Below are 14,219 nucleotides of genomic sequence, written 5' to 3'. Positions count from 1 at the left end.
CCACAAGCCCGAGAGTCCGGTTTCCGGCGAGAGCGCGGAGACCCGAGCGTGGGTGAGGCCGCGGGCTGCTCTGTGATTTGGTAACCGCCAGCATGCCTCACCTGGAAAACACGGTGCTTTGTCGCGAGTCCCAAGTGTCCACCTTGCAGTCCCTGTTTGGAGAGGTATTGTAGTCCAGCTATCTTTTCTCTTCCAAATCCCGGAGGCAAACAATTCCGTGGTCTTGCGACATGTTCCAATTTTTAAATTTTCGTTCTGACTGAGGGGCTGTAGACCGTCTTTTGCGTTGAGGTAGGGGGTGTTATAGGTCTCTCCCACTCCTCACCCAAAGTAATTTGTGAGCGGTCTCTTAAACTGCACGGGAAGGACCGGCCTGCACTAGGGCTCGTTGGCCCAGGACGTGATATTTTACGCACGCCACGGTTTTGAGAGGGTGTTAGTCCAGAGTAGCTACTCGAAGTTGCTTCTTACCCCAGCTGAACAGGATTTTATACAACAGATGTGATTGCCCAGTGTTACTTATTCAAAAGTGAGTCCCCACGTTTCAGTGAGGTAGTTAGTGTAAGTTCTGTGTGGATGGGTAGTTGTCAAGACCTGTGAGGGCCAACGCGGTGCTTCAGGTTTAAAACTTAAGCGGCTTTTCCAGCGTTGTTAAAGCACAGAAGAGGTCTAGTCTAGGCTTCTTGACTAGCAGTTCAGGTGATGCCTAAGAGAAGAGGTTAAATGTTTCCTCTGGATGAACACTGCTGCGGAGTCCTTTCCATAGGAGGTAGCATTCATCAATTCCATACTTAATCTGTTTTTGATTATATTCTGGTGGCCTTTAGTGAGCCTTTTGCTTCAGACTCATTAATTAGACTTGGAATTGATCACACTTGGATCTCATCTGTAAGGAGAGTAAATGAGAGTTTAGGGTCACACTCACGTTCTTCCCTCACACCTCTGGTTTGCTTTCATAAGTACTGCTTTCATCCAACTACCTGGGTGGCAGTCTGGGGTGGCCTGTGAAGTATTAGAAAAGTACCACCCTCCTTCTAAAGGGGCACATTAGTTAGGGAACTAAGGTCAGGGACTGCACCCTCAGTCAGTATTCTAGTTATGATGCTTTTTTTTTTAATATCAGTTTTTTTTTTAAGGCATTGGGTCTTTTTTTTTTAACTTTATTTATTTATTTTTGACTGCGTTGGGTCTTCGTTGCTGTGCGCAGGCTTTCTCTAGTTGCGGCGAGCGGGGGCTACTCTTTGTTGCCGTGAGGGGCTTCTCATTGCGGTGGCTTCTCTTGTTGCAGAGCAGGGGCTCTAGGTGCGTGGGCTTCAGTAGCTGTGGCACGAGGGCTCTGGAGCGCAGGCTCAGTAGTTGTGGCACACGGGCCAGTTAGTTGCTCCGCAGCATGTGGGATCTTTCTGGACCAGGGCTTGAACCCGTGTCCCCTGCATTGGCAGGCGGATTCTAAACCACTGCACCACCAGGGAAGCTCAGTTATAATGCTTTTAATTGTAGTTATCAATATTATCACTGAAACATTTTCTTAGTTGTACCTTATGCATTCCTTCCCTGGAGTAGACAAACCCAGATCACTACAAACAGAAGTGGTCCTCCTGAAAATGAATGTTGGTAAATAGAGATGAGTGATATCAATTTGGTGTAAATCACAGGAAGAAGTCATATTTAACAATTTTAATAGCGCTTTTCTGTAAGGTGCTGTGCATGTAGGAGATGCAAAGATCTATAAAAAACTGGTTCATATTTCTTAGCAGATTCATTTATGTATTCAGCAAATAAATATTTAGTAAGCACCTTCTCTGTTCCAGGCACTGTGCCCGATCCTGGCTTATTACAGTTTATGTTAGGTTTATGAAGGTGAAACGTTAAATAACAGTGCAAGAGTTCAGTACAGTTCTAGTTAACAGTAGAAAAGATGATGTAAGGTGGAATATTATTAAGCACCAAATAGTGGATGCAGGTAAGTGTGGTGGGATTCCAGGAAAGGAGAGTTTTAGTGTAGCTTGGAAAAGTGTCCTGAAGGATATCTTGTGCTTCTCTTTCAAGGTGAAATATAGTATTGTATTAGCAGAGATGCTCAGCAAGCATGCGTTTAATTCTTGTTACAGAATTTTTGAGCCAGTTAATTTACAAGAGAGTTATGTATAAACTTAAGAAAAGAATCTGTATGAAACATCCATTTTTAATCTGTTGGGCTGCTCTTGCCATGGGCATTTGCCATTAGAAAGTATTTTCCTGTATAAATCTGAGTTCCTGATTTGTCTTGCTAAAAGGAAATTTGTAACTTGGTGGCTAGAATGTAATAAATGTTTGTGACTACAGTTGGCCTTTGAACAATGTGGGAATTGGGGGTACTGACCCCCTGTGGAGTTGAAAATCAGTGTGTAACTTTTGACTCACCCCAAACTTAACTGCTAATAACCTTACCGATAAATAGTCAATTAACACATATTTTGTATGTTATATATATTATATTCTGTATTCTTACAATAAAGTAAGCTAGAGGAAACGAAATGTTACTAAGAAAATCATAAGGAAGAGAACTAATTTATAGTACTATACTGTATTTATCAATACTGTTAGTTTACCTTGTTTATAAGATGAATCGTCTGTCAATATCTACATCAATATTGTCTTAATAATACAAAACACTGGGCTTGTTATACATATTACTAACTAGACATTAAAAATGAAAAGATAATGTGAAAAAGAAATTCATATCTATTTACAGGTATAATGATTCATACGTTGATAACAAAGAAGCAGCGATATAATTGCTTTATGGTAGCCTTCTGTTATGGATAGAATTCCTTCATGGTAGCCTACCTATATACTAATGAATGAACCCTTATAAAGTTTCATGGCATACAGTATTCCAGTCATATTCATAATACAGTATTGTAAACACATGGTTACATTTTTTTGAAAAATCACTTACCTGTGATGATAGACTAATACACAGTTTCTCCAATTATAGGAAGGAAGGAGGGGTAGGAAGAAGGGAGGAAGGGAGAGGGAGAGAAAGAGGGGAGAGGCTGGGAGGCACAGACATACCATATGGTATGTATGGTAATGTAATCCTTTGGGAGCAAGTTATAAAACAGAAAACTAACACATTATTAATTTTATATTAAATATCATTCACCGTATGCCTTTGTAAGGATATACTATTATCTACATATATTTTACGCTTCATGGCATACTTAATTTTTCCTATGTGTTTAGGCAACGTGGTTCATCTGTGAGTTTTTTCAAATTGTTGCAAATCTCCAGAATTGTTTCGAATATGTTTATTGAACAAAATCCACGTATAGATGAACTCAAGCAGTTCAAAACCTGTGTTGTTCAGGCGTCAACTGTACTATTGTAGTGGTAGATGATGATCATAGAGACTCTACTTTTTCACGGAAATTGCATCATCCAATTTTCTTATAATTATTTTTTAAGTGTATGTGAATTCCTCCAAAGCAGGTTTTATCTCTAACTGATTTTTGTACTCTTTAGTGCATCATGGTTTTCAGCATTTAGCAGCTGTCTAATTAGTGTTCATTGAATGAATGAAACATATTTGTAGTATTGACCAGACCAATATAGGGGTGTTTGACAATTTTTACTTTTCTCTAGGCTGCTGACTCATAATGTACTTCAGGAGAATCTTGGGAATATGTATTTTGAAATATATGCTGTGTAGATTTGATCATTGAAAACAATGATGAAATGTACACATTTAGGCCAAGGTAAATCTAAGCATAATTCAGAATTATCCTGTAAGTTTTCCTTAGAACAGAGGACTCTTGAAATTCTTTCTAGTCCTGTGTTTACATATGCTTAGTTTAAAAGCTTTAGAATGTAGACTGAAGTTGCAGCCTGTGGGCTTAGATTCTATAAAAAAGGGTTAAGAAAAAAATGAAGTATGGTCAAAATCATTCTTGAAAAATCTGTTAAATCTCTCAAATTTGAAAATACAAACATTTATATATATAAACCTGTATAATAATAAAAAGGGTTGAATATATATATGTATAGTAATATATCATATATAATAGATAGGCCAAATGTGATTTTCCAGAAATTTTGAGAAAGAGTAGAGTTGAATTCAAGTAGGTTTGAGGTATAATGATGAATCCACTAAATGCTCACTGTTGAAATCATTTGGATTGAATAATTTACTTTATCATGAAAAGTTTGTCACAAATTGATGAATGTTTATTTTCTGTTTTGTACGTGCAGACTGATATTTGTCTTTTCTCTGCTAGAGACATCATTTCAGCTTTCCATCCATTTTTATTTATGGACATACTGCCAGTGGAAAGACCTATGTAACACAAACTTTGTTGAAAACTTTAGAGGTAAGAATATCCCAAACTCAGTGTTAATTGATTTTTATTCATAGACTCCTAGAAATAGAAGGGATCTGGGAGATATTTAGTTTACCTTTCTCTGAAGGAATATCTTCTACATAAAACATTTCTGACCACCTTTTTGTTGAAGACCTTCAAAGACTGTAAGCTTCAGAAGGCATTGTTAAATAACTTGAGCCTTGATGTTAGAATGTACTTTTTAAGTTGAGCCAAATGACTCTAACTTTCATTGGATGATAATATTTGGGGGAAAACACACATAATAATACATTCTTTAAAAATACTAAAATCTGTTTCTTCTCCATTATTGTACATATTTGAAATATTGATACTGATAAGTCTGAATCTCCACAAGTACAAAACTAAATATGTCACCTTTACCCTTCTTCCCATATTGCCTCTAACAGTGAATTTCACCATTCACACAGTTGTCTAAACTTGCTCTTTACTCTTTCTTTATCCTCACTCTCTTAGTAAATTGAACAGTAAACACATCCTGTTGATTCTGTATCATTAATGTCTTGACTCCATGTAGCTTGAATCATAGCCATTGCTGCTACTTGAGTTTCATTTACCATTATTTCTTTCATTTATTTCTACAACAGTTTCCTAAGTGCAGTCTGTTCTCCACCCTGCAGCTAGTCCATGAAAATCTTAAATAAGATATTTAGGAAAAGGTTCGGGTGTTTTGCCTGATATATAAGACCCTTCATGAACTGAGTTCAGTTTATCTTTCTTAACGTAATGCCTAAGAATTTGAGATAGAGTCTGGCAGACTCATGTTCTTCTTCTGGGTTCACCCCTTAGTGCTTTCGCATCTGAAGAGTAGGGCTAATAGTGACAACATTTGGAATTGTGAGAATTCAGTGAGTTAATACATTAAAAGTGCTTACCACAATACTTAGTATATAGTAAGCACTCAATAAAGTTTAGCTGCTATTGTTCGTGATTATTGCCACACCCTGTTTCATATCCTAAGCCAGGGATGGGCAAACTTTTTCTTATGGGCCAGATAGTAAATATTTTAGGCTTGCGGGCCAGGTACTTTATATTACAACCAATCAACTCCTCCTTAGTGTGGAAGCAGCCATGGACCGTGTCTATCTAAATGGGCATGGCTGTATATATCAAAACAGGTTGCTAACCCAAAGGCTGTAGTTTGCTACCCCCGGTCCTAACTAGCTCAGAGTATGTGTGTTTTGTGTGGCATACTGAACTATTTTACAGTTCTTGCTGTCTCTTACTTTCAACCCTTGGCACATACTGCTTGGAATGGCTTTCTTGTACTCATTCGCTCCAACTCTTCTACCCTATTATTTGGCAAATGCTTATTTATTTTGCTATGTTTTCTTGTGTTTACACTTTGGGTAGCCTTTTTTGGCTCTCTAGGCGGTGTTAGATGCCCCTCTGTTGTGCAGCCTCAGCACTCTGTGCTTAATTCTGTTGTAATATTTATCCCTTTCAGCTGTGATAAATGTTTGTGTTTCCCTGGCTTGAAACTGTTTCTTGAGGTTATTCCCAGCACAGTTCTTGGCATACATCAACTTAGGGATTTTAGCCTTTGATCCTGAAGTTTGCCTGTGCATTTTAAAATACAGATGCCTGAGGTTCATACCAGGCTTCAGAACCTGAGTGTACAAGGTCCTCGCTCAGGCATTTGCATTTGGACCTCCCTGCATGAAGTGTCCAAAAATATCTATATTGAATAAAAGCATGAAAACTGAATATGGAAGTTCCATAGTTAAGGGCTGTATTTCATTTTTTAATGTATCTTGGTTTTTGTTGCTGCTTAAACATTGTAATGATAATTATCATCACTTTTGGTATAGGTACACAAAGAGACATTTAGAATATGCTGCCATTAAAGGTCATGGATAGCACACAGGTAGCAGTAAACACAGTCTTAACAGAGCTATTGTGGACTGTAGTTCATAAAGGAGTGGGGGTAAGGGAGGTTAGAAAATGCTGGTGAAATTGTGCCTAAGTAACTATAATGTAGCCTTAGTTACACTGCTACTCTGAGAAAGAAAAGCCTCTTTACTGGGTGAGATTTATAGAATGTCGTTAAAAATAGTTATAGGTTCCATTATTTGTGCCCGATGCCACACGCTGTCTTCCTCTGAGTGATCAGTACTGCTTTTGTGATTTCATTTTGAGAACAGACTATATTTATAAATCTTTTTTTTCCTTGTTACTTCTGGAATTACCTCCATTTTGATAGTTCTCTAAATGAAGAGCTAGTTCTAAGTCCTTATAGGGGGATTACTCTGGTTTTTAACTCTTAAAAATGTTTTTTTGGTTTAGGTGTGTCCATGATTAAAAATATTATTTTAAAATTATAAGTAAGAAATTCCCACTAAGAATTTTAACATTCACATGTTCTTGGGTTTCTTTGTAAGAATTCTTTAGCGGGAAATACAGGTTTGCTTTCAATCCCTGTAGGAAACAAATGAAAACTCAAATAATTAAAGTGTGTTTAATGGAGGGACTATAATATTTTACAAAGGTTGAAGAAATGTTAAGGGAACCAATAAGGGATGGTGATGTGCTGAGAGCCTTTACCTCTCTCAGACCTGAATGGCACAGGAAGGAGCTGTAATCAGGCCCCAGCAAGAGGTGTAGCCTTTGATGAGAGGCTGCCCAACTCGAGCTGTTGCCTTTGATAGAAGATGCAGCCACTGTCAAGCTGTGGGATGGGGGTGGGAGTCAAGGGAATGAATATTCACCTTCTTTCTCTTACCACTTTGCTTCTGTCTCCTGGTTCTTCCCCTTGGCTGAATCGAGCAAGAGCTAGAAAATGAGTCTGGGCGATGCAGTCTGTAGTGGTCAGCCTCCTGGGGCACAGAGCAGTTTGGAGAATGGTGGGGTATAGATTTAGAAGGGCAAATGGCGGATATCCAGCAGAGCCGTTGTTGTGGATATGTGTTTTCTATTTACACTTTTTTGGTTTTTGTTTTCAGCTTCCACATGTCTTTGTGAATTGTGTTGAATGCTTTACCTTGAGGCTGCTTTTGGAACAAATTTTAAACAAGCTGAATCATCTTAGTTCTTCAGAGGGTGAATGTTCTACTCAAATAACCTGTGAAACATTTAATGACTTCGTTCGCTTATTTAAACAAATAACCAAAGCTGAAAGTCTCAAGGATCAGACTGTATATATTGTAAGTATCATCTCTTATTTGAAAACTGATTTATTAGATCAATTTCCATATTTTTCTTTTGAGACTTGTGTACAGTGCATTGTACAAGGTGCTTATGCAACATAAAAATGTTTTAGATATATTTCTTTTTTTAATTGAGGTATAGTTTTTTAATTGAGGTATGTATAGTTGATGTACAACATTAGATAAATTTCAGGTGTACAGCATAGTGATTCACAATTTTTAAAGGTTATACTCCATTTATAGCTATTATAAAATATTGGCTATATTCTCTGTGCTGTACAATGTATCCTTGTAGCTCATTTATTTTATATGTAGTAGTTTGCACCTCTTAATCCCCTACCCTTATGTTGCCCCTCCTTCCTTCCCTCTCCCCACTGGTGACCACTAGTTTGTTCTCTTATCTATGAGTCTGTAGATGTAGTTCTTATCTAAAGGGAGCTTCACTTTAGTAGAAGAGCTATGACGTACTCACATATGACTACATATAGAATGTGATTAGTAATAACCATGATATGCAAAGCACTGATTCAGGCACATCTGGTACGGCTTCATAAGGTGGTAACATTTGAGATAGATCCAAAAGAATGATTCGGGTATCATTAGGAAGAAACTGAAGAAGAGGAATTTCCTGTGGAGGGAATTAGGCAAAGGCATACAGATGGGAATGGAGGCCAGGGAATGCCAAGTAGCCTGGTCTTAGTGGGTTTAAAGTATGAAGGAAGAGAAAGAAGAGTAGAAAGGTGGGTGGGGGTAGATCAGGGAGTGTCTTGAAAACCATACTAACAAGCTTTATTTCATTTCTTAGGCAGTGAGAGGCAAGGACGTAGTGAAGACTAGAGCAACAAACATGCTTTAGGAAGACTGCTACGAAGGCATGTTGAATAGGTGAATTTGAGGGGATTGAAAGACATAGGCTAGATGGTTTTGAGGCTCTTGTAACTGTTTCCATTAGAGGAAATTTGGGCCTGGACTAGAGTTGGGGCAGAAGATGCAGAAAAGAATAAATGGAAGAGACAGCAAAGGTCAGACTTGTCAATTATATATGGGGCAGGTCTGGGAAAGATGAATTGTTTGATTTTAGGTTGGCTAAGTTCAAGTTTTAGTTGTTACATCAATGTGAAAATAACTAGCAGACAACTGAAAATATATAATGTGTTTTACATTAGTGAGATTTTATAACACCTTAACCTTATTTTAAAAAATGATTATCTCTGGAATTGAAATTAAAATTTAATATAATACCTTCTCATAATGGCTAAGTTTATACTCACTGAAGGGACCACATCTTATGCATTCTTGCATCTCCTTAAATGTGTAAAACAGTTCCTTCCACATGTTAATTTTGTTCATTTATTTATGCAAATATTTACTGAGTACTTCTTATGTGCCAGGCACTATTTTAGATACTGGAGATGGAACAGAGACAAAATAGTGTCTGCCCACTTGTGGCTAATTCCTCTAATTGAGGAAGATATGTAGTAAGCAAGTTAATATGTAGTATGTCAGATGTGGTATATTAGAGTAAGGGAGAATCCCCTGGGCGGGGGAGGCTAGTTATTTCTAAGTGGGAAGGCAGAGAAGATCTCACTGAGATGATGATAACTGAGCTGAAACCTGAAGGAAGCGAGGGGCAAGTCATGAAAATATCTGAAAAAAGAGTATTCCAAGCAAAGAGATTTACGTGAGCATACAGAGGAGACTGGAGCATGCCTGTGTATTCAAAGAATATGAAGGAGGCCATTTTGGCTGGAATATAGTTTAAGTAAGGGGGAGAGGGGTAATGTTGAGAATCAAATGAAGGGTACAGGTACATTTGATTCTTCATTTGAGAATCAGACGAAGAGTACAAGAGTACACTAGTGCAGGCTAGTGTTATGGGTTGATTTGTTTCCTCCAAAAATTCGTATGTTGAAATTCTAACCCCTACTACCTCAGAATATGACCTTATTTGTAAATGGGGTCGTTGCAGTTCTAATTAGTTAAGTTGAGGTCATACTAGAGTAGATTGGGCCCCTCATCCAGTATGACTGATGTCCTAATAAAAAGAAGAAATTTAGAGACAGACACGCACATAGAGAAAATGCCACATGAAGATTGGAGTTATGCTGCCACAAGGCAGGGGATTACCAGGAGCTAGGAGAGGGACCTGATACAGGTCCTTCTCTAGAACCTTCATGGGAAGCATGGCCCTGCCAATAACTTGATCTTGGACTTCTGGCTTCCAGAACTGTGAGATAATAAATTTCTGTTGGTTAAGCCACCCTGCTTTTGGTACTTTGTTATGGCAGCCCTAGGAAACTAATACAACTAGTTATGAAGCATTTGTATTAATCTAGGCAAACAACATGTTGGCTTAGACTGGGGTAGTATCAATGGATATGGTAAGATATGGACTGGATATATTTTGAAGGTAGGGTTGACAGAATTTTCTGATAGAGTGAGTGTGGAGGAGGAGAGAAAGAAAGAAGTCAAGCATGACTCAAAAAAAAAAGTTTTTGTGCGCTTGAAGGGATAAGGTGGTCATTATCCGAGTGGAGAAAACTGCAGCAGGTGGGGTCTTGCTGGGGGAGAAGGAGTGATGAGGAATTTGGTTTGGGGCATGTTAAGTCCAAGTAGAGATGTTGAGTTGGCACTTGGATGCTTGAGTCTGAGGTCAAGAGAGGTCCAACATGGAGATACCATTTTGGACTTCTGAGCATACAGTAGTAGTACTTAAAGCTGTGAGACAGGATTAGGTCACCGAGAGAGTGAGTGAGTTAGAAAAGAGGTGAGGCCAGTGACCGAGTATTCTGGTGCTCCAGTGTTTAGGGGATGAAGAAATAAGGAGACAAGGGCTTCCCTGCTGGCGCAGTGGTTGAGAGTCCGCCTGCCGATGCAGGGGACACAGGTTCGTACCCTGGTCCGGGAGGATCCCACATGCCGCGGAGCGGCTGGGCCCGTGAGCCATGGCCGCTGAGCCTGCGCGTCTGGAGCCTGTGCTCCGCGGCGGGAGAGGCCACAGCAGTGAGAGACCCGCGTACGGCAAAACAAAAACAAAAACAAAAAAAGAAATGAGACAAGAAATCAGTGATGTACTGATGTCCTCTATAAAGAAAACTTGGAGAGTGCATAGTCCTGGAAGTTTCTCTAAGCTGCCCCTTTCCTGGTCCTTTGGCTAGAGAAAGTAAGGTTTTGATTGGGGCTCTTTTGGTCTGTGCTGCTTGGCCTTCCTGTGTTGCCGGCTGATTCAGCTCGACAAATGGGATATGTGAGGCAAAAAGACAACTTAGACAATTCACCCTCTGAAGTGAGTTGTCATTCTTCTGGTCCTGAGGTCCCTAGCTGGTCTGCCTCCTTCTTTCCACCTTTCAGAGCCCCATTTGTTTTATATGTAATACTCAAGATTCTTAGTTTTACTTAGGAGGAAGAGGAAAAAGTGCATCTATTCCATCTTAGAAGCAAAAGTCTAATTTTTTTTTCTTAAGAGCAAGTACATAGTGAAGAATTAATAACTACTAGTATAGTTTGGCACTGTTACCTTCATTTATGCTAAGACGACTCTGGTTTAACCCACCATTGCTTTTGCACCATTAGTGCAAATGTCACCATGATGAGAAAGGCATATAAATTTTTAGTATTATTATGAAAATAGTTTTGACCTCACCAACTTCCTGAAAGAGTATCAGAAACAGCACACCCCCCTACCCTCACCTCACAGGGGGCCACAGACTACACTTCAGAAACCAGTGATGTAGGAAATAAGTTGATCTTTCACTGGGTAGCGTAGGCAACAAGATCACTGGTGGAGAGAGGGATTTAAGGAAATGAGTCTACCATATCAGAAGGAGGTCATTTATGTGGATTTTGAAATATCCAAAACTACAGGAGTTATATTAGAGATGTGATAGTCAGAAGCTATAATATTTAAAGACCAAGGAGGAATGACCCCAGAGTGTTGGATGACTCCAACAAGTAGAGTTTCAAAGTTGTGTCTTTAGGGAAGAGGGAGAATCAATATTCTGCAAAGAGCCATGAGGAATAAGTAGGACCCAACTCACTTTTCAGGCCCAGTGGATCAAAGTAGGCATTCGATAAGTTATTTGTTAGATGACTAAACATTAGGGTGGAAAAGTTTGCAGGTGTTTAGCATAGAACATTATTTAGAGTAAATCGTAGAACGTTCAGCTAGCTAATATATGAACTGGTAAGTTTCAGCACTTAGGAAATAATGCAGAAAGATGTCTGAGGATGTTTTCTAGTCAGTAAACAAGCTTACAAATCAAGTCTATTAGAATACCTTCAGGTAAATTATTTTTAAAATGTTTGAATCTGAATTAAAATGTTAACTTCTTTGAATATTAGTTATTTGATAATTGCTTTTTTTAACATCTTTATTGGGGTATAATTGCTTTACAATGGTGTGTTAGTTTCTGCTGTATAACAAAGTGAATTAGCAAAAATATGGAACACTTCACGAATTTGCGTGTCACCCTTGCACAGGGGCCATGCTTATCTTCTCTGTATCATTCCAGTTTTAGCATATGTGCTGCTGAAGCGGGCACTGATAATTGCTTTTGAAGAAGGATCATTTATTAAAATACCATAAAAGCATTAATTACAGTTGGTTAATTGTATCCAGTCAGAAGAATGAACGATTAACTTATTGCTTCAGCTTTGTGTTTTGCATTAAAATGGGCATACAAATGGACCAGTTTATTTGAATTAATCTGTGTCATGTATTAGAGAGTTTTAAAATGGAAATTGATGGGAAAACTGCAATTGAGAATACATAGTGGAGAAACTAATTTGTATCTTTTTAGTGGTAGATAATTTTAGCTTTATTTTGTCTAAATGAATTAGGAATGAAATATCTTAAGTTGATTACTCTCATACATTGTTTCAAGCTATCTGTTAATCAGTAAAACAGATAAAAAACAATTTGGACTATTCAGGGAAATAATATATTCCCTGCATTTTAATTTTATTCCTAATTTAAATGATTATAATTTGCAACATAATCCCAGTAGCATTATCATAACACTGAACAAAAATTTAATCTTTCTTGGGGCTTCCCTGGTGGCACAGTGGTTGAGAGTCCACCTGCTCATGCAGGGGACGCGGGTTCGTGCCCCAGTCCGGGAAGATCCCACATGCCGCAGAGCGGCTGGGCCCATGAGCCATGGCCGCTAAGCCTGCGCGTCCGGAGCCTGTGCTCCGCAACGGGAGAGGCCGCAACAGTGAGAGGCCCGCGTACCGCAAAAAAAAAAAAAAAAAAAAAAATCTTTCTTAACATGATCGGTTTTCTAGTTAAACAGGGTTTAGTATCGAGTTACAAAGTTCAAGCAAGAAAAGTTTTATATGATGAAATTCAGAATTTTCTTGTATCTCTCAGGTCAGGTCAGAAAGCTTTGTAATTATTGGTACGTGGTAGAGATTTATCTTTTACTAAATGTAATTAAAAATGCACATAGTTTTATTTCTTGTATACCTATAAGAAAAGGTCCTTAGAGCATCTTCATTCATTATCTTTTTGATGGTATATCTTTAAAACAAACCTATTTTAGTATAACTATGACCCATTCTCTAAAATCTGTGTTGAAACATTTTGTTAGTAGTTCATTTTTTAACTTATTTGACCTATTTGAAATGTCTTCCACAAATGTAAATACTGTTTAAAAAATTAATTCATAAGTTCCATTTTTTTTAACATGGGAAGTTCAGATAATTTTGCATTATATTATGTAACTGTTTTGCTAAAGGGCTTTTAAAATCAATTTTGACACTGCTTTTTTTTTTTCATAAGGTTCTTGATAAAGCAGAGTATCTAAGAGATATGGAAGCATATCTTTTACCTGGATTTCTTAGGTTACAAGAATTGGTAAGTGATGAATGAATTCTTTTCCCCTATGGCCTAATCAGTAGAACTGTGTTGTCACATTTTTTCATTTTGCTAATTTGATAGGTGAGAAATAATCTCTTAATATAAAGTTGATATGCATTTCTCTATTACATGTGAAGTTGAGGATTTTTTCAAAGTTAAAACAATTTGTGATTTAATAAGACTTATTCAACTATTTTAGCTTTTATTTTTGATTGTGAAGTGGCTAACACTGCTTTCTATTAAAGGATTTTAGGTGTTTGCTAGAGTAAATTGTGGAGATGGGCTAGACTTTGAACTGTCTGCAAGAATTTTAAAATTTTCATTTCAGTAATCTAAAGAATGATAGGTCTGTTCTGGATCATCTGATGTTCTGTCTCATAGCCGCTCAGTTTTTAGAATGAGCTTTGTGTTTCAACTTAAAATTGTGTTGGCCCTGAAACACTAATTCTACTGTGATTGTCATGGCCTAATGAGAAAAGAACAGGGAGAGACTGACTATGTATATGTCAGGTGAAAGCCAAATAGTAATATGATGGCAACAACAGGCAGTAGTTTGTAGTGGTTTGAATAAAGGAAATTGGTGAGAGAATTCAGTTTTTACCAATACTAGTTGCTATAGGAATGCTAAACTCAAAAGGACTGTGGCTGTTTCCTGTTAGTACCATATTCATGAAGTGAGCAAAGATTTAGTTTAGGCAAAACAGTAATGTTCATTATATTCAGATAATGTCAATTTAAATTTTACTGGTTTTATAGTTTTATATTTAACTTATAAATAAAAATATGTGGTTTTATGACTTTATAAGTACCTTGAGCATAAATAGTTTATAC

The 14,219-nt window shown here is 37.8% G+C and overlaps 1 protein-coding gene and 1 non-coding gene across 3 annotated transcripts in view; one reads left to right on the top strand and one right to left on the bottom strand.

Annotated features, from left to right (window-relative positions):
* Nucleotides 1-14: 14 nt before the first annotated feature.
* The window catches only part of ORC5 (origin recognition complex subunit 5), a 72,754-nt gene continuing 58,549 nt past the window's right edge, over nt 15-14,219 (top strand). For both annotated transcript variants that reach the window (XM_030834333.2, XM_030834332.2), the window contains exons 1-4: nt 15-164; nt 4,260-4,352; nt 7,325-7,525; nt 13,311-13,385. In XM_030834333.2, the coding sequence (XP_030690193.1) occupies nt 93-164; nt 4,260-4,352; nt 7,325-7,525; nt 13,311-13,385 (441 nt within the window). In that variant the 5' untranslated portion in view covers nt 15-92. The remainder of the gene's footprint in view (nt 165-4,259; nt 4,353-7,324; nt 7,526-13,310; nt 13,386-14,219) is intronic.
* Nucleotides 11,963-12,069, bottom strand: LOC115840925 (U6 spliceosomal RNA). Its single transcript, XR_004034628.1, has one exon. It is a non-coding gene; the product is annotated as a U6 spliceosomal RNA (small nuclear RNA).

The sequence above is a fragment of the Globicephala melas genome, chromosome 9, assembly GCF_963455315.2.
Source record: "Globicephala melas chromosome 9, mGloMel1.2, whole genome shotgun sequence".
NCBI classification, from domain to species: Eukaryota; Metazoa; Chordata; class Mammalia; order Artiodactyla; family Delphinidae; genus Globicephala; species Globicephala melas.
The sequence above is the reverse complement of the archived record's forward strand: the minus strand, read 5'-3'. Positions and strand labels throughout refer to the sequence as shown.